Here is a 21227-nt window from a genome sequence, read left to right on the forward strand (position 1 = left end):
TACACAAGGTCTCGTTTCATCATCGATCATCGACGTTATTACCACCAGGTGTAGACTTCGACACATCGACATTAACCGGTGCTATATCTGCCAAACATCAAAACACATTGTGCGAATTTCCTTTATCAATGTACAGTTAACATTCAATTACTTATGTACGGGTCGTATTACTTTCGTGTTATACTGATTCGTATGATAGATGGATTAACCATGTAATTTCGTTTGTACTGGCTATGTTCCCACAAAAAAAACGTAGATATTGAGGTACATTGTCAAGAAATTCATTGACTCACTAATCGAAAGGCCTGTGGCGTCCTGGATTGGTGTTGACCCGAAACTGTCAATGGAGTTTAGTGCGCAATATCTGCATTATTCCCCGCCGGGTGAAGGTTTGTTAAAATGTGTGGAAGAATGCGTTGGTGGTTTCGAGTCAGCAGCATTACAGAACGCCACACGCATCGCAGTTAACGGGCTTATGATTTCGCTAACAATGCACCTGAGGTCTGCGGTTGTCTCATGGGAAGAGCGTGTTTGGTACCTACGGTAAGCGACATTTCGCTCACTCACAAAGGTCGTCAATATTCAATTCAACTCCGATGAGTCCGTAGAAAGAAAAGTGCGCAGATACATGGGTGATATCTTCATTTTCATTTATTGTCCGAAGGAGTTGTTCGAGAAAGCTCCAGATATATGTGTTTTTGCAGAAGGTGCATCAGTTAGAGCTGACACACAAACTAGCTGAAAATAGTTCAAGGTTTTCGACATCAAGACAGAGCCCCACTAGAAAACATACGCGTTGGTCTTTTGAACCTATAAGGGCGGAAATCCGTTTTCCTTTTTTTTCGTTCCAGACCTACAAAATTAACAAATAGAGGAATGCCCTTTGTCACAAACGACTGCAATTTTCGTCTCGCCCACGCGCCACATCACCCAAGGAAGGGTGCTTTTGTGTTAGAAGGACGACATCCGGCGACTAACGATACAGCATCGGCGCCGCCGCGTCTTCTCTACACCTGTACCGAAAAGAGAGACATGTGCTCGAGGAAAAATAAATGACCTAGAGAGGGTACGGGACGTCCCGAAAGAGTTTCGACTTCTTTGAAATCGGCAGTTGACCTGCAACCGGCAAGAAGCGTGGTCGTCAGCGTCGAGAGAGCTCGCGTAGGCGGTTAGTATGGACTGACCCGCGCAACGTATTGAGATGGCTGCAATACCGGGTACCCTCGTCGTCTACTAAGCAGGCGAGGTCTTCAGCGACACGCCGTCAACTCCCCTACGTGCACCAAGGGCTGGCCTGGTCCATATGGAACCTTTTATTGTGACTTTTTTTCAACTGTTACTTTATTTTAAGCACTTTTTAATTAATTGTAGTTGTGCGCGCTGCGTTGCACTTAGAGATACAGAAGCTCCATTTTGAGCTTGTCGTAGTTTTTCTTTCTATCTTTTTCGTTTCCATCTTGTTATTTTTATTAACATTCCACGTATTTGTGTTTTGTTTGTACCTGTTGTAGTGTTCTTTTAGAGCATAGTTTGCTTTGTTCTGTTTCATCGCGTATCAGTGTTATTCCTCTCCGTTAATTTACTTAATCTCCTGCCTATTGCCCTGTGTTTTAAATAAATGCTTGTTTGCGTTTAAGCAAATGTTGAGTACGTTGGTCAGGCCCATACGTCACCACACGTGCAACCTCGCACGAGTTGACCGACCTGCAAATAAATTTGAGATGTGTCACTTCGAGGCTTTTCAGGCGTCGCAGGCCGAAGCGTAAAGAGGAAGCCTACGAGTCTGCCGCACGTCGATTGTTGGATCGGCGGGGCCTCACCCGAAGTGTGTGACACCCTTAGGAAATCGTGTCTGCATTCTATGCGAAAAAACTTTGACAGCCAGGTCATCCACGTGTTTTCTGCCACGTATACCAAGACTCTAGTTTCAGTGGTTGCGAAAAATCTCTGAAGGCAAATCAAGCGGGGCTACTATAACGTGTACCAGATGCGCCTGCTGCCCAAAAAAAAAAACAACTTGCATTAGTTTTGTGCAGACATGATGTGTCCAACAAACCGAAGAGGGTCAGGCAATGTGCTGGCGTTACGGTAGTGTTTTCCGCACCAGAAATGTCGAATTTTGACAAGTTTATTTCAAGTTGTTTCAAGGGGCAGCCATAATAGATGTTTTATGAAACACAGAAAGCATTCTGTGACCAAAACCACTGGCGCGGTAAACGTGACTCGCCTGTCGCGAGAGAAAAAATATGTGGAAAGAATTGGGAGGTGCTTCGATGACCATCTAAGAGGGTCATCGAAGCAGCTGTGTACAGCATGGTGCAAGGCTACCGGGGTGCCCATCATCGCGTCTGTGGTTTCGCAGCCTCTTAGAAAAAAAAAGTCAAGGTGCTGGCTAAGCACAATTTTCAATTGACACGTGAAATAATTGAGGTATACTTCATCAAAACGATTGATGTGCCAGTACTCCCTCAAAAGCACTTTCATGTCACGAACTGCGATATATAAGTAGTTCATGAATGACACAACATAGTGTGCAATGGTGTTTGCACTATGTATAACACTCAGTACAATCTTTTTTTGTAATTTTTCACTGGTTGTGCTGCATGTCATTGGCATTTGTTATAAAAGTTCATTTTGCCGTTCCTATGAATAAAATGTTGTGTGTCACCGCTGCGTGTGCATTGCCTTTTCTTGTATCCGTATTGTGCACTATGTTCCGTCGAATTTTTAACCAACACGCAAAAGCTTCCACACTAAGTTGCTTGAAGGGTAATGTTTTGCCTTTGGAAGTTCTTCAGGTCTCACTTTACATGCATTGTACACAAGCGCTCTTTTGTTTTTTATTGTGTTTATGTAGAAAAAGTGAAGCTAAACAAGCACGACCGTCCGGAAAAAGCAAAAGAAAGGGGGAAGTTCCTGGTAAAATTTGTCTTTGTGATATGGCTTCTGACAGCATTTCTTAGCATCCATTGCGTCTTTACAAAATGACTACTGAAGTTGAGTTGCACACGTATTAACGTTAGGCTTGTGCGAATATTCGAATGCTTCGAATATTCGAACGAATAGTTGTGTATTTGAATTCGCTTCGATTTAAATTTAAATTATATCGAAGTATTCAAAATGAACGAAAAGAGGTATATTGATGCGCATGTAATCGCTTGTAAAGGTGGTTTTGCTGCAATGTTGTAATGTATAGCCGTGAACACACTTGTCCAAAAAAGTTCGTTTTGCCGCGAAGTCCCTCTTTAAATTTAAAAGGGCTCTGCAACACTTATTGAGCATGGTCAGAAAACACTGCCATTCGGTAGTCAAGGCTACCGAGAACACGCGAGCCAAATAATTTAGCGCAGCACGTGGCCTGTAGTTCCCAATAAATTTTCATAGCTAAAAATTGCTTCCTTCCCTCGGCAATTGACACTAAAGGCTCAAAAATCAGTTGTCACAGCCGTTGGTTGATTTGAGCATGGCGCGCTTGTCGTTACCGGGGCCGCCACGGGAGGCCGCCGCTTGTCCACGAATAGATGCGCGATTGCACTGAGAAGCCGCGTATTCGAAGAAAAAAAAAACAGAGGTGCCCAATGTCACGAGGTGCGTGTGACGTATTTTCATTCACCGTGCCATTCCTTCCTGCTTAACTTCCAGCTATTTCGTCGGGACAAGAAGAGAGAATGCAACGGCAGCGCGCGACAAATTTTTGGAACTCCGCTCGCACTGCACTGATTCTAGAACTTTTGCGGCGGTAAACTTGTGAGGCAACAAGCATGTCTACTGGCTCCATGGCTAGTTGAACAAGCGTTGCAGGTCCCCTAAAAAGAAACATGCTACCTTCAAATCAATTCTTCATTTTATTAAGCTTGTTATGGCGGCTTACTTGGTCCAAGTATAATAAATCTTAAAACATTAAGTATCTTACTGGTTATCACTCGCATCCTACGGCAACTACTACTGAAGGAAGTTTAGACTTCCTTTGAACAAATAAAATGGCATTTGCATACAGCCCCTATTTCCATTCAAAAGAAATATTGTTCAGGCTGAATGCTCCTTTTTTATATGTCATACATACCATTTGGATTCGATTAAAAATTATTCGAGCAAAATCTCTATTCACTTTGAATTCGCTTCGAACCTAAAATTCACTATTCGCACAAGCCTAATCAACGTGCAAACTTGGACCTCAAACAGCAAGTCATTCGCACCTTAAACGGGGCAAGTGTTTCACGAAACGAAACAATTATTCACAGTAATGACATTCTTGAGAAGGTCACTTAAAAAAAACATGTCCCAAACATGTCCCTCCTGTTATGGTCCGTTGAACGCGGCCGATCTGGTAGACCGTATGTGGAGTGCAGAACCACGGATTCGCCGGAGGCCTGTCAAATGTTGTTGTCGAGCACTTTGCGGATTTGTTTGATCCTATTGTCGGGCCCATTGCACTGCTGAGGCGCAAGACCTCGCGTAACGTTGAAAACACTCCAGCCAATCACGTACGCCGCGGTTAGACTCCAGCCCAGGCGGCGGTAGACGGCGACCATCTGCGTGGAGTGGGCGCCCCAGTTCTGATAATTGGCTTGCTTAAGCGACCGACGCCGAAGATCAAAAATATCGAAAGCTGGGCGGGTTCGCGTTAAACCAGCTAGCTAAAATATTTAAGGGCTCTTATCGTGTCTGTATATCGTACCCTTACTGCCTTTTATTAAGGCACTTTCACAAATCAAAACCCTCATGCCACGCGGGTGTACCAATCGTTATAACACCCCTACCACTAAAATACTGACGAATAAAGACCCCCAGTCGGAGGACATTCCATCAAAGATGTCATAAGCGTAGGTGAGGGCGCGAATCCATCCATACACACAACGCAGCATATTGTAAAACGCTCTTTGATGGAGCACTCGCGATACACAGCCTCAAGCCGACAATCTAGTACATATAACCATGGTATCTTGAACCATCGTTTAGTACCCATGAGGATATTCCTACTGCGTATAATTGAACAATACAAATTGGCAGAATGGGCGTCAATTAATGATGTGCTTGTGTTCTTCAGCACATCCCCCATACCATGGGAATCGATATCATGCGAAGCGTCCGAACGGAAGGTGACTTTGGCGTAATTTCATTATTGTTTTTAGTGTGAAGAAATTATGCTAAAGATATTCACAAATGTTGTGCGCTAAAACATATGTCTAACAGACGCATGTGCCTCATATTACCAGTTGTTTAGAGTTTTGTAACGGGACCAACGACAACATGGGTATTACCAACACAAGAAGAGTTAAGCTGATAGCTAGCGCTTGTAATAATGATATACAATAATGAAGTTTAATGTACCGAAACGAGGACGTGATGATGAAGGACGCATATATAGCACCAACGCTTGCGAGGATGGTAGTCATGGATATATTGCTACGTGGACAAACTTCAGTAGATGGCGCTTAAGTATACAATTGGCCTTAAGCCGACGTAATACATGTGCCATAGAAATGCATACTTAATGCTTATAAAATTCGATAGCCAGCACTGCAACCACAATTGACATTCCCCCCACTGCGTCTCCATAGGGCGTCTTTGCAAAGCAGCTTCGAGACCTGGCGTGACTATGTGGTAGAACACTTGATTGTCTCAAAGAATCCTTGGGTATGATTCATGCTGAGCATTCGCAGGGTTTGGGGACATCTGTATGTTGTGCCATTTCTCGGTGGCAATAACGGTGCGCTTCCACAACGGAATGGAAAATAGGCTAGAATGTTCATATCATTCGAAAGAAGCTAGTTATCAAAAACGACTCCGGAATATATACAGCAGAGACCTACTGGAACAATTTTGTGAAATTTCAGTATCACGCTGCAGAGCGAGCGGGTTCCAAAGACAATTGAACACAACCCAAAGAAATTACAATTAAACACTCTGGGAAGTCATGCGGTTTGTGGTGCCACAATGCAATTCTAACAGAATGTTCAATTAGCCCTCTGCCGGGTAGAACCTGGAATCGTTCTTGATAACCAGCCTTTTTCGTCACACATGAGTTTTTGAGATACAAAGCATCTTATGAGCGAGCTTCATCCGGTGACGTCTGCGCTCCACTGCGCATGCGCGAACTCTCTCTCCCACTCTCCTTTGCGCAGGTCTTCGGTTGCCTTCTCTCCTCCGCGTGCGCTGCAGCCTGTAAACCGACTCCTTCCTCTCTCTACCCCCTTTTTTGTAACCGCGTGCGCTCAGTCGGCTTCTGTCATTCTCGCATCAACCCCTTTCCGACGAGTTCTAACGAGAGCGTCGGCGCCATTGCAGCAGCACTCAAACCTCTGCCGAAATCGAAATCGTCGTGGAGTACCAGCAGCACGGGGCTCACAATGCGGAGCTCGAACAGGCAAGGTTATTCTGAACTCCGGCTCAGAGAAGCGCAGGGCAAGTGTCAGCATCGAGCTACCGCTTCCGCTACTGAGAGACAACGCGAGTCTTCGGCGAGGCCACGAAGTTTTCGAGGCAACTGTAGGGTTTGGAATCCGATGGATCGACCACACGATTCAAAGGAGACTACCTCGACAACATACAGACACAACGTAATCGTAAAATAACCGCTAAAAACAAACCGCACACATTTACGGAAACTCTGAGTGAACGTAAATGGAAACTTGGTGTGCACCCCAAAGGATGCTTCGCATCCCGTTTTGGTTCTCTCTAGAAGGAGATGGTGGAATATTTTATGCCTATTTCCCATTCAGTTACGGCTCAACGTCAGTGTTGCTGACGACAGATGGCACTAAGTGCAAATTTTCCCAGATTCTGGTTCTGGCCCTGATATATAACCATATGATAAGATTCTCTGCATTTGTCGGGTCAACGCTGCCGATGCCCCACCTTATTTCTTGATGTTCTCGCATTTAAATTACCAAACCCTCTTCTCGCCGTTCCTGGGTAGGCAGACTAGCAATCACTTGTGGCGAATATCCGCATTCCACCACCCATGATGCAGGGGGAAGCCAGAAGGTGGCACTCCAAATCTATGCCTCCCCCCCCCCCCCCCACCTACATTTTTTTCGCCATGCTTTATATAGCACGAATTGACTATTTTACTGCCCGGCCCCCGATTTCTGAATCAAGGTTGTGCCTCCTGCCCCTTCCCCCAGAAAAATAGTTCTGCATACAACCCTGTTGTGGTGTACACGTTGCCAGAAAAAAGGATGTACGCGACGAAATTTTCAAGTTTTCATGTTATAACTAGCCAGACATATTCGTCCAACTTTCTTACGTTCCTATGCCACTACCCCAAGCAAAGCAGGTGACCCTGAGAACACCCAGACATGGGCGGCTATATAGATGGATAGATAGACAGATAAATACGTAAATAGAAACGGCAATGTGCCTTTCGTTTGATAATAAATGCTTCATTTTTGGTAAGACAAAGTGGTGAAAATTTTCAAATTTCTGCACCACGGAACCACCAATAATTATATCGTGGTTTTGGGACGTAAAATCATAACACCGATATTACTATTATTACCTTGTTTCGCAATGTGCCGGGCGTTTCGAAGGACACCACGCTGCGTGTGCCATGCTTTGGGGCGAACATGCAGCCTCCACCACCGAAGTATACTGCGGACTTGACCTTGCGGTCATGCTGGAAGAAGTCTTCGCATTCCTGAAAGACCGGAAAAGAAAACGCACGGGTTATGAGATAGACAGACGTTATTTACCAACGCCTGTACGTCATTGAGGGGTTTGACAAAATGCATTATTTATTACGCTAAAAAAGATATGAACAATATCTGAAAGATATGAATAATTAAGCTAGTATTGTCCTCTTCCCGCTAACGTACGTCGGGACTGGAGAAAGAACTGTGCTCTTCCCTCTATATTTCAACATGACAGTGTTTTATGCCGGGGTTCACCATAGCTCCGCTGACGCACTTCCGTTACTAATGTGACGTTGTAAAATAAATCCTAAAAGATTGCAAATAAAAGAAAACGAGAAGAAAACATTTCTGTTATGTGGCGTCGAACCAGCGACCTTTCAATTCGCAGCACGTGGCGCAAACCACTAGGCCGCGAGGAGTTTTTCTTTTTCTTTATGCATTACAGCGTACGTCATCAAGTATCTTAATGTTAAAACATTTATATACACCATGCACTGTAGGCGGTCCGCAAAGCTCAGCAACTTCAGCGCGGTTTCGTCATCCTAGCGAGATGGCGCGAGAAGCGCGCGTTGGGCGCACTCGCTCAAAAGGTCATCGCCCCGCTTCGCCTTCTTATCACGTGATGAAAGTGTGTTTAAATGCTATCTTTTTTTTGTGGCTCACTCGCGCGTGCACTTATCTTGTAATTCGAGTGCTTTTTTACCTCTTGTGCTTGCGTTGAAAGTTTGCTTCGAAGTTACAGTAGTTAAAGAGAGCACGAACGTCATCACTTCGCTCGCTGCCACGGCCGCGATTACGGAAGGAGCGCGCTGCTCAACAGTTGTCCGCACTCGTCTTGTGCATACTTGTACGTTCGTTTCGTGCGTATTTCTTCCTTTCTGAGCAGCGTGCTTTATGTGTCGACTGTGTCAGCTGGTTGTCCGCGCTGGTCCTGTGTATGCTCAGCTAGTGCGTGCTTTATACTTGAGGTGCATGCGGCAAGTATCGAGCTGCTTGCCGTTATTTGTTGCTGTAGCATACACTCCTTCGCACTTGTTGCAAAACAATGAACAATAAACGCTCACCTACCTTTGTGAACACATAAACCGATTTCTAAAGAGAGGGATCAGCCACGTTTTTTTTTCTGCTTCTCTTTTTCATACTTGCGCAGTGCGTCACCCGTTCAGTGTGAACCAACTAGACGGAAAGGTCTCTTACTAAAAGCAAAACAAACTTTACGTTGCAAGCCTATCAGTTGTGAAAATATTTTGGTAATTCGTTGCGAATAACCTCCTTTTTTTCTTATCTCCTGGACTTCATAGCTGTGTTCACAGATGTTCAACACCATTGGTGTTTGGGGGGAGGTGGGCGTTCAACAACACTGCTCCCCCTCTTTGAAAAACTTTCAAGTTTGAACACGCATATGCGCACTTACACAAACACACGCTAAGCTGCTCCTTCAGTTGTCGCGGGTTCGATTACAGGTGTGGCAGTGGTATTTCGATGAAGGCGGCGGAATATGGTCCCGTGCACGTAGCTTTCAGGACAAGTTAAAAAAATCTCAGGTAGTCGAACTTTCCGGAGACCACCACTAATGCCTCGTAATCCCACGGTAGTTTCGGCGCATTAAACCCTAGATGTGATTATCACTGTAGGAAAGACTTCTGGCTGCCAAAAAGTGCACAGTCTTGGGAGCGCATTGTGGTATATTTCTTTGCTCAGCTATAATCACTTACAAGCTTAAATTTTCTCCTTGTGTAGCGATTAGCGTAGTTACAAACCCTGCGCTAAAAACCGCTACACTACTATGGAAGCTGAGAAAGCCCGTAGCAAGAGCACTCAACGATTCCCAACCGTAGAGTTGAGATAGGCGTCACTACAGCCAGCTCCACCAAGTTGTTTGCCCCTTCAGATGTGGCGCTGGAGAAGCGCCAATGAGGTAGCCCTCGGTGACGTAGTGGCGCCCTCTTTCCCGTGTCGCGGGTATCATGCGCATGTTCCCGAAGCAAATTCAGTCATTTCAAGTGAATTATTCAGAGTACTTCTGCATTTGGTTCATTATGTTATTTTCGAACTTGGCAGCTTATTTTTATTCCGGCTGCCAGCACTGCTAGCGTTGTTTAATGCTTGTGTTAAGAACTTGATTTTGAGCGTGAACGCACTACACAAGATCCTCTGGCACAGACGGCAAGCCGTGCCCCGTAAGTGCCACCAACTGAATTTTGTAGATTTACTTACCCTTTCGTAAAAGCCGGCAGAGTGATGGCTTGAGAGCATCACATCAACGTCACCGTGGCCTAAATCAGCTATGCCTACGCTGTCGAACGTGTCGAAGCGCAGACTGACTGCCACAGTGAACTTCACCCTACTTGGCATCGTGACGCTGGCTATGAGATCAACGGCATCGATCTGGAACGAGCAAAAATAAAACTGAGCAGCACTACTCATATAGGCAAAATGAGGAAGCATGCCCAACACGATCAATCAATCAATCAATCAATCAATCAATCAATCAATCAATCAATCAATCAATCAAATCGATTGATCAGTCAATCAATCAAATCGATCATTCCATCCATCCATCCGTCCGTCCATCTGTCTCTCTGTGTCTGTGTGACTTCCATAAAACGGCGTGTTCATGCTAGGTTTATCCAATCCAATGCTAGGTAAAGACGATGGTGGTGCGACATTGTTCATACGACGGCACGACATGGAATACTCTTGCACGATACGTAATGCGTTAGGTCTGGTGCGAGACGTCAATGCGCACATCTTGAACAATTGAAACAAAATACAGCAAACTGGTGTAATTCTTCACTCATTGGCTAAATGACGCCGTGCTACTGTCCACGCATGTGATGCCGTGGTCGCGGTGATTAGCTCCGGCAGCGCGTCGATCGTTGTACTGCTGCAACTGATCACGGAGGCGTGATAAAACATCTCGTATATAGGTGCAATTCCGGGTAAAAAGATTGCTTGTATCACTGAAATTCTTTGAGGGAACGTATTTTAGGTTGGATAGCGCTTACAACTAACTGCGAGATATAAACAGAACTGACCAAGGGCTCAGCCTGAAGCCCAAATTATTCCGGATATTTATCGAAGCACAACTTCTGAAAGGCAGAGTGACGACGCAGCATCGGAATCGCACGTTAATATTTTTTTATAGTGGCGACTGTTATACAGTATAGCAAGGTGTTCATTGTTTAGGATGACTGCCGGTTGGCCATGTTGGTGTAAGCTTATGATGAAACAAGCATCAATATGTACGAAGACCTTCAAAGGACACAGGACCATTTTGGGAGGAGGGGGGATGTGACATGTGTTTTTCCGGTTGTATGCCATCGGTTATGGTAGTGGTCTTTCGTTCGTGATAATAGGAGTGGTTTGTGGTGACGTGTGTGCGTGTTGTGCACATGTGAGATTCTTTCCTAAATAAAAATTTTCACTTGCTAGTGAGCGCTCCGTCCTGTGTTTTTTTCCAAGTCTGCATACATATTGGCACTTGTTTCATCATGAGTTCATCGCACTGGGACTATGAATATAGTGAACACAACCATGAATCCTGTCTGATTGAGAGAAGGCGCTGTAAAAAGTAAGGAAAGTAACATCGACAATGAAAAAAACACTTTAAAAACGAACCAGAATTTTCATACTTCGCACGGGAGCCTTGATGACAATGAAGTAAGAAAAGTTACACCAAGATATACCTTGACACAGGCGCCGCATGTATTACGCGTACACATCAGGAATGTTGCCGTCATTGCGGTTGAGGGTTCACAGTCATTTGTATTAATGATTCTGGCAAAGACGCAAACAATCTTATTGTGACATCAATTATATGGACAGTCTGGACGCGTTATAGCATCGCCGTCACGTCCCGTTCAAAGTTTTCAATGAGAAGATTCCCCGGCGCACCATACGGTCTACCCGCGGGCAATAGGGCGCCTGTGGGTGCAACGAACACGGCTGAAGCAGACATCAAACAAGCCAGCCCATCTAAGTCATTCAGAGGACTCATATGGTAAGATGCCCCTCCTGTTAAACCGGAAATCGAATGCTCAAGGAGAGAGGAAACACCCCGCCTGTCTTTAAGGAACATTGAAAGAAGCGAGCGCGCGTGTGGGTGGCGGGGGGGGGGGAGAGGGTGCTCGATCAGCAACTGCGAATTTCGACTCTGGGGGAGAGGTCACCCTTGCTGGCGCACGCGCGATCTCGCTATCTCGGCATGCATCAACGAGCGGCTCATATGTAATTGCAGGTGCTACTCTCTCAACGTGAAGATACTCGTGAAAAGTGTCCCTGGAGCGGCCGTTGTCTTTTTTTCATACATCAGCGTTTTATCGAGTTGCGCGATGTCGGATCCAAAAGAGCTAGCTGCCAGCTTTACGTCCTCTAGCATTAAAATTTGTTGCTATGGAACTCGCTGATTCATCCTTGCGGTGAAGGTGACTTTTTTCCCCGCTTGAAAAGGTGCTGGCGTTGCCAAACGGCGCAACCTCAACAGCAACGACGGAAATTTTCCTCACGTGTATGCGCAATGCTTGCGGCACCTGTTGAAACGTACATAGGCACAACTTTCCGACCATGGACGCACCATTCTGACTTCACTCTCAAGCGGCTTGCAGGACTTGTCCCATCCTGATGACGGCAACACATTCTTTGTGGATTCGTCGGTCACCGTAAGCAAGAAAACCAAGCTGATATATTCGATGCTGCGGAATAGAAAGCACTTTGTTAGAAAGAAGAAGCGCTTTGTATGCCATGGCATCAGCATATTGTATTGCATGCAGTAACACCAAAGCTAATACGCATGTATGACAGGCAACTGAAATTTGAAGGCCTCTTCATTCCATGCCCACATGGTGAAGGCAAAACCACAAGAGACAAATGTGTGAGATAAGTGTGTGATTATAGATAATAGATGAGGTGAGCGCGCAAGAAACCAGGCATGGAACGCACACCCCATATTGCTTCATTTTACTAGCTTGCACGATCGAATAGTTCTTTCTGAATTACAAAGCTGCTTAGTGACACGCGAGAGGAGTGACACTATACTTGCTTAAACCACCCCGTATAGTACCGCTGTGAGCTGTCCAGAAAGCCCGCTGAAAATAAAAACGTATATTATTGCGTTTGTAAGGAGCGAAGAGCAAAAAGCATGGTTCAACGATTTGCGGCAGCGTCTACAAATGCCTTTTGCTTTTGCTCGCTTTGATGAGGATGCACCAACATCCATCCGTGCAGACTCCAGTCATGTGCCTAGTGGCTGTTCTTGTCCAGTGCCAAGATGGTGCGGAGAGGGTGGCTGCCTACGCTAGCAGAACCTTGAAATATGCCGAGTCCGTGCTCGACAACGGAGGAGTGTCTGGCTATCGTTTGGGCAGTTTGAAAGTTTCGCCGGTATTAACCCGGCCGCTCTTTACAGTCGTAAGCGACCACCACTCCCTTTGTTGATTCAGCAAGATATTGTAACGGGGAGTATTTAATAAGTGAACGCCGGGTGGGCTAACACTGCACACAGTATGCAAGGATGCAGGACAAGAGGATAGTTCAGACACGGCCTTACAACAACATCGTCATCTTTATTCCGTCTGCGTCGTTTTTGCACCTGTGCCCGATGTACCTTTCTATACCCGTGACATTAACCCGGGCGGCAAAGCCCTGTCCCGGTGCCTGCTGTTATTAGACGGACGGGTCACTGTGATAGGGCTTCAGGCGAGACACATGCACAATGTCACTTCTGGATGTAGCAGTGGGGTTCGTAGTAGGAGAAATTTCATAGGGGACAGGTGTGACTTGGCGCAGAACTCGGTAAGGCCCAACGTATTGCGATAAAAGTTTCTCGCACAGGCCGACACGACGGGATGGCAGCCATAGTAGCACGAGAGAGCCCGGAGAAAAATCGACTATATGAAAGACCCATCTGCCCAATTGGCACGATGGAGCTTACGGCTTCAACAGTACGACACGACTGCAGTATACAAGTCGGGAAGGCAACAAATGGACCAACTGTTCGTCAAGGTCACCGATTAAGTCACCAACTGCAAAGCGTTTGTAACGTCTGAGTCTGCCAGCTTTCGCTTGTATGCATTATTGATATCTCGTGAATGGCCTTTTAGATCTGCAAAGTCTTCTTCGTTCTCAATCATGGGAATGCTTTCCACCTTGAACACTGCAGTTATTGTAGACTTGTCAATAGCTTGATGGGTGCAGCACGCTGATGAGATCTCTAACGGCGCGGAAGAGGCCTTCTCTATAGTTGAAGTTCCAGCTTGTGTGCTGCCATTTTTTCCTTTATTTGTCCTGTGGTACACTCTTCTAAGTTCTGTGGGACAAGATGGCTGTTGAAAACGTAATTGTTAGATTGTGGTGACATTGTCGGAGAGAGTACTTTCTTCTGGGCCTCCATTCTCATACGTTGTTATTAGGTCTAGGTGCGTCCGCCGAGCCTTTAATGTATCTGCAATATTATATTCTGCTCTTACCCTTGCTAGAATAATCTTGTGCTCGTAAACGTCAGCTTCCTCCATCTCTGCTTCCAAGTGATCGATGTCAACTGTGTTTTCAATCTACTCATCAATTCATCTGAGAAGCTCGTACTACTCGGTCAAAATTCGGTAAAACTTCTTCAACTGACATATTGATGGGTGTGGTCTATATGCCAAAGGTGTTCGATATTTGCGATGACCTGCGTGACGGCTTTGCGTGCTTGACTCCGCCTTTCGTAGAGGGCCTCCATACTCCGGTCCAATGTCGGAAACGGGAGAGATCACTGGCCGGCCGTGCAATAAGGCGAAGTCGGAGTCAACACGGCATCCATTGCAGAAGGTTCACACAACGAATATGCGTCACTTGTCAGGCTGTCGTTTTTCATGATCTTGTGCATATCGGGCCATTGTCGTGAAGGGCGAGTCACAACTGAGCTAAAGAAGACGTGAGGGCTCCCGTCTCGCGAGCCTCCAGACGATGCCTGCACTCACGGGGCTGCACTGTCAAGACGCACGTCATTGATCAATGGACTGGCTTACTTGTGAATATCGGGCCGTCGTCGTGAAGGGCGAGTCTGGGCGGAGCTGAAGTAAACGTGAGGGCTCCCATCTCGCGAACCTTTAGACAATGCATGTACTCATGTAAACCCATGGATGCTTCTAGTGGCCTTAGTTGCAACACGAGTCGTGCTCCGATTTCCCAGCAGTAGTTAGGCCTCGCACATCAACTTTACCCACGGCGGCTTCACAAAAGTCTTCAAGGCTATGACTGCGGTCGAAATTTGTGAAGTCCGCTCCGTCTCACCTCCGAAGGTTCTTTTCCCGTGGTTTCACGGCACCAAAATGTTGAGGCAAGAAACGAGTCACCGTGCTTATGGTGAAACCCAGCCCTCCACCTCTTCTATAATCCGAATGCACTACTGTCATCTTAGTGGCGCTCTTTGTTGTTCACACAATATTTAACACAGTGCATAGGAAGACGGCAACGTAAATAGAAATAGGTCTTCCAATAAGCTACTAAGCTGACGTTCATTTCGGAAAAAGCTTTTCTTCGAAGTTCGTATAACACACGCACAGATAACAAACCAAAAAAACAACAAATAAAAACCAAACAAGCCAATCTAAGCAAATCACCCCTGTGCTAGAACCAAACATTCTTTCCTGGTGAGATAAACTGAAGCTGCACTAACAAATTTGTGTGGACCGAGTTTCCAGATATGGAATGCCTCAGTGATCTCCCGTTCAGGCAGACAACAAACCAAAAAAACAACAAATAAAAACCAAACAAACTAATCTAAGCGAATCACCTCTGTGCTAGAACCAAACATTCTTTCCTGGTGAGATAAACTGAAGCTGCTTTAACACATTTGTCTGGACTGAGTTTCCAGATATGGAATGCCTCAGTAATCTCTAATTCAGGCTGCGTCTTAGCCTTACTCGAAAAACGCCCCCTTATCGAAGAGGGGCGTACAACCACACGTACAACCACGGCTAGTTACAAACAGTGCCCGAGAATAGTGGATTTTTATGCGCCCTCAGCCTAATATTCTAGGTAAGGCTAAGTAAGATGCAGCGTGAACGGGAGATTATTGAGGTATTCCATATCTGGAAACTTAGTCCAGACAAATGTGTTAGAGTAGCTTCAGCTTATCTCACCAGGAAAAAATGTTTGCGTGTAGCGGATAGATTAGATTAGATTAGCGTGCTAGTTTTTTTGCTTTTGGTTGGCTATCTGCGCATGAGCTACTAAGTAATACAAGTTTGTTCGTTGTGCCCTACGAATGCCTCTTTATACCTCGACAAAAGTACTGCTAGCTTCTCGAATAGTGCGTTCTCATCCGACATAACCTGACGTTCTGCTTAAGGCTCATTTTTTCAGCTTTTCACGAATTGTGGCACCTGAGATAAATTTAAAGACAAATTCAAGCTTGCACCAACTTCTTACCCGCTAATGCCATTTATCAAGGCATTGTAGATGCCTCGTCGCGCGGTGAAACTAGACGGTCTGAAGGCCACGAAGTTGCTGATCTTAGAGGAAGGCACTCCCTCTGCCGTTAAAGTGGCGGTCAGAATCTGCAAAAGACAAGGTAAGGAGAAAGTTGGCAAGTTGGCAGCTGCAACGAATAATAAAATTAGGGAGCCCGGGGTCTACCGGCGAAGTTGGGCCAAGAGAAGCTTGGCGTGTGCGAGTCTGACCTATATATAGTTTATTCCTTCGCCTTCCTTGGCTCGTTGTTAGATCGTTAGTTAGTTCGATCCAGCACACTCGTGTTAAAGTGCCCGAAGCTTGTGTGATACCCGGAGCCAACCGGGTTTTGCACGGCTCAAGGTATGCGCACCTTAATAGAATACTAAGGTGAAACAGTAAATCAGTTTTAACAGATACAGTACTCAGAACTTCGTTGCCTTTGATTCTCCCTCCATCATAGATTAATAAATAAGAAATATAAGCTCCCAAATTAATGCCTGAAATTCGATCAGAAACTTCAGTCCATCAACAGTCAAGAAATCCAAATTATTTGCACATTTTTAGGCCACGTTGGCTCGATTAGATTTTGTGAAAGATAATACTTACGTTAAGAAGCAGTGTACAATAGAAAATAATGAGGACAATTTTCGGCGACAAAGAATTATGTAGGACCTAGTTGACACTGTCTAAATAAACGACATCATTTTGAGCTGCATGATGCGAGAACCTTAAGGTGGCGTCGCCGCGTTGATTGTCGTTAAGCACATTTTCTCGTTGACCAAGCGCCTCTTCGAGGTAAAAGCCTTCCACCAGTGTGAAATTTTAACTAACTGCTTGGAGAAAAGTAGATTTCAGTTGTCACTTTGAGGCTATAGACAAAAGTGTGGCTCGATTTATGACGCTTTGCTAAAGGGGTAAAATGCGACAATCTTTCAGGTAATTCTCGAGTGGCGTCATGGAAATCCCTTATTGCGTTACAAATCTAGTCCAGCAAAATTTTTTTGAGTCTACCAAATACAGTTACAGTTTGCCGCGTGCGTCAAGTGCTTTCTTTCTCATTTCGAAGCAGCGAGTGGGAGGATAACAGCAAGTGCGAAAAGGTGCGTCCGTTCATCAGCGCGCGACATGACCTTGAGCTATTTACGTCCTTCTTTCCCCTTCAAATGCAATCCTTACTTTCAGGGCTATCGTGAGTACGCGCGCGGGCAGGTGGCGGCATCCTACGGAGGCCACGGTAGCTGTGCAGACCATGATGCTCAAATGATTCAATGACCTTGTACTGTGTTTATGACGCAGTCGTTTGGGCTTATGGCTTCATTTGTACAAGGGGATTGGGAACGATTTCCATCGATTGTTTTTAGAATTGTGTACAGGCCGTGTGCAGCGCCACGATGCTTAGCTCGCATGCACGCAAGTCCGCCCTCCGGACTTACACGGGTGGATAAAAAGACCATTTCCCGCGGGTTCAAATCCCGGCTGCGGCGGCTGCATTTCCGATGGAGGCGGAAATGTTGTAGGCCCGTGTGCTCAGATTCGGGTGCACGCTGAAGAACCCCAGGTGGTCGAAATTTCCGGAGCCCTCCACTACGGCGTCTCTCATAATCATATGATGGTTTTGGGACGTTAAACCCCACAAATCAATCATCAATCAATCAATTAAAAAGACCATTCCACCGATCCTTGTTAAACTTTGTGCACGAGTTCAACTCGGTTATGCTTAATGAACCTCTTTTGTTACTAGGTTCACTTGTTTTCAGAAATAGCGGTCTTTCGAAAGTAAAAAAAAGCCTCTATTACCAATCAGGAACGTTTGCTGAACATGCTCAAGAGGTGTTACAGGGTCTCATGGGGGAAAGAAACAACTTAGGAGAGGCACTGACGTCACTCGTTGTGAAACCGTGGTGATGCCGGAAGTCGGTCATATTGACGGGGCTGATTCTCCTCTATTGTTTTCATCCGAATGTAAAGCAGAAGGCGCGACTCCCTCTCCGACTCGGAAAGCACGTGGGCTGCGCAGCGCACGTGTCGTGTCGATCCGAAACTGATGGAACGGGGCTCAACACTCTGGGACAGCACGACACCTTCGGCGAAATCATTTCGTCCGAGTATTAACAGCGAGTAACAGCTCGCCGATAACGAAGCAAGTACAAGAGAATGCGCGCTAGATGCACCGACAACGGTGACTGTTTTCAGGTCAATAATTTAGCGACTGTACAGACAACAGGATTGGTCGTGCGTCTTCTACGGTTGCATTTCGCCACGCGGTCGACGCAGCGCCCGGCCCCTGTGCCGTGTTCCGCGTGGCTATTTCTGTAGACATCCACCCTGGTACCCCTGAAACTTGGGTTAATCGTCACCGCCAAGTTCTCCGCTTCGCCTAGACAACACTTTCGTCCAGGTGGGTCCAGTTTTGACAACTTGAGGGACATCCTTCACTCCCGGCTACACCGCCGCCTCGCTAAGGGCTCTCAGCCCGGCGTTGGCAGCCGCCAACGTGGTTACGGGCTATGATCCTACCTCAAGCCAAGTACTGTCCATGGAGATTTCATCCTCCGTAAACACTATGCCATCAGAAGACGAATACCTCGACGACATGGTGAGACTGGGGCAACGCAAGCAAGCCAAATCAAAGTCTGTGTCTCAACAACAACGAGACGCCACAGCTGGCCGCCATTCCCCAGCCTTGCAAGGAACGCCGGCGCGCCATCCTTCCGATGGTGTGCCTACCTCTGCTCCGTCCTCGCAGCCAGCGAAGCAACGCAAGTGGCGTCCGCGTCAGACTCCTCGCCTCTCTCGCGACGACTACACCGTAGTAGTGAAACGTCGCGTTCCCTGCGAGCTACGCACATTTGTCCCGGCCGATCGCGCGGGCGATGCCATCCGCAGCTACCTCGGCGACCGGACTACCACGCAAATTCAAGTGTGGCCAATCTGGGAACAGAACATCTTGGTCTGTAGCACCACCATTTTGCCTATGGCACAGCGACTCCTCAGGGACTTCCAGCTGCAAGTGGGGGATCAGCAGCTGCCCGTTCGAGGCCACGCCAAGGCACCAGGGGATACATGCAAGGGCGTCATCAACGTAAACCCTGCTGAAAGCCCGGAGAAGATAAAGTCTGAACTGTATTGGCCTCGAGGTACTATCCTTGCGGTTCGCAAACTCGGAGATTCCGCGGCGGCGGTGGTGACTTTCGAGGGCACAAAGTTACCCCACTTCCTCTTCTACCACTGCGTGGCGACGTATATCCGCGCCTACAAGAAAACGGTCCCTGTTTGCACCAAGTGCGGTACTATCGGCCATCGACCACCTCAGTGTCCTCACCCCTCTCCAACGCAGTGTGCCAAATGTGGAACCCCCGCACCTGCAAGGTCTCAATGCCCACGACTGCCACCCCAAGTGCCTCCTCTGCCACGACGCCCATGAGACTGGGACCAGTGGCTGCACGGCAAAATATAGGAAACGCAAGCAGCCCTCAACATCTCCTCGAGGAACCACCTCATATTCGTCACAGCCAGACAGCGGCACCAACCTGCATCAGTCGGCTCCACCACTCCACGGCGACACTCAGGCATTCCCACCACTCGAAGCACAGGCGGCGGTACCTCAAGTGAGCAGTTGGGCATGCTGCTTCTAAGCCTCTCTCACCCCCTTCTGTCGATCCTCCTTCTCCCGAACTTGCGGCCCTTCGCCAGCAAGTTGCGGCACTTCAAAAGCAAATTTTTTTTTAACTAAACAACTCGAACTCTTAAATAAGCGACTTCAACCTCAACAACAGTGGATACCAAGGCCATCCGGTATTGCCTCCGCTGTCCAGGCGGCTACGCCAGCTACGTCCAAGCTTAGTCCTTGCGCTATGTCCACTTCCATTAAACCACCGGTTCAAGCAGCCATGTGTACTCCAGCACTCGGAACCGGTGCCACATCTACTCCAGAAGCTCTTGAGGCTCCTGGGGCATCTCAGGTTCTCTTGCCCGCTAACCGATTTCTCCCTAGCGAGGAGCGCGCCCCGCGCATAGAGGAACGCTTTACGCCCGTCGAAGCTTCAATTAATCACTTCCTCACCAGGGTTGGACGCTAGGAGTCGCAGAGTGCGGACGCACGTTGTGTAGGCTCCGCAGTTTTCAAATGATTTTTGTTAAAAAATTGCAAAACTTGGCTAAAGTCTCTACGCCAATCGAAGGAGGAAGTTAAGCCGAACACCTGGATACCAACTATTGCAAGGTGGGCCCGCTTTTTCGGCACTGACACCGATAATTCTGAGTCGCCACGAAGATCAAACATTGCGTCTGCCGCCGCAGCGGCGGGGAGAGCTAGGTCCAACGCGTCGACGAGGACGCCTGGGGCGACCCCGGAACGCCTCGACAGCGCGTCTAGCACCACGATGGAGGTTGTAAGCGTGGAAGGAGAAGATATGCAACCGGAGGACTTTACCAACGACGCCGGATGGTGCGAAGTCCGCAGAAGAAACATCACGAAAACATCTGGAGGGATTTCAGGCCCGAAGAGAACCATGCTAAGAGACGCTGCTGCGCCGACGGGCGCGCCTGGGGACAGCAAGTGGAAAGGTGAACGAACCATACGACAAATTGCTAATGCAAGCAGACTTCCTCGTCTACCGGCAGAAGACTACAAAGTGATCGTGCGACCACGAGGAGGACTCAGCGTTTCGGAGCACAGGCAGGCACGCATATACTGCTGCCTGAGAAACGCCGCTGGCGTCGGTCGCGAAGCAGCAGAAGAAGACAGTATATGCATAAACTACAAGCAGAATATCGTGGTCGTCAGCACGCCGTCCGAAGAGCGAGCCAGGCGGTACGGAGCCATCACGAAGATCCGAGTGGGAGAGCAAGAACACGAAGCCAGCGCCTACAGAGCAGCGCCGGAAAACACATCTAAGGGACTCATAAGAGGGATATCCCAAGAGGAAAGTTCCGAAGATATTATAGACAACCTAGTGACAGCAAGAAACCCAAGCATATTACACGCGAAGAGGATGGGCAACACAGACAACGTAATCGTGCTCTTCGACGGACTTCACGTGCCGAGATACGTGAAATACGGAGCGCTCATCGTCCGGTGCTCGCTATACAGAAAACACATTGACATTTGCTACGAATGTGGGAGGCTGGGACACAGGGCGGACGTTTGCCCCA

General features: G+C 47.1%; 1 protein-coding gene across 1 annotated transcript in view; it reads right to left on the reverse strand.

Moving 5' to 3' along the window:
* Positions 1–3975: 3975 nt before the first annotated feature.
* Positions 3976–21227, reverse strand: part of LOC142772084 (uncharacterized) — a 47199-nt gene continuing 29947 nt past the window's right edge. The window contains exons 5-9 of the mRNA XM_075874205.1: positions 16050–16177; positions 12211–12328; positions 9852–10022; positions 7502–7639; positions 3976–4532 (exon numbers count right to left, since the gene is read on the reverse strand). Coding sequence (XP_075730320.1) covers positions 4374–4532; positions 7502–7639; positions 9852–10022; positions 12211–12328; positions 16050–16177 — 714 coding nt within the window. The 3' untranslated portion in view covers positions 3976–4373. The remainder of the gene's footprint in view (positions 4533–7501; positions 7640–9851; positions 10023–12210; positions 12329–16049; positions 16178–21227) is intronic.

Source organism: Rhipicephalus microplus, chromosome 9 (genome assembly GCF_043290135.1).
Source record: "Rhipicephalus microplus isolate Deutch F79 chromosome 9, USDA_Rmic, whole genome shotgun sequence".
In the NCBI taxonomy this organism is placed as follows: Eukaryota; Metazoa; Arthropoda; class Arachnida; order Ixodida; family Ixodidae; genus Rhipicephalus; species Rhipicephalus microplus.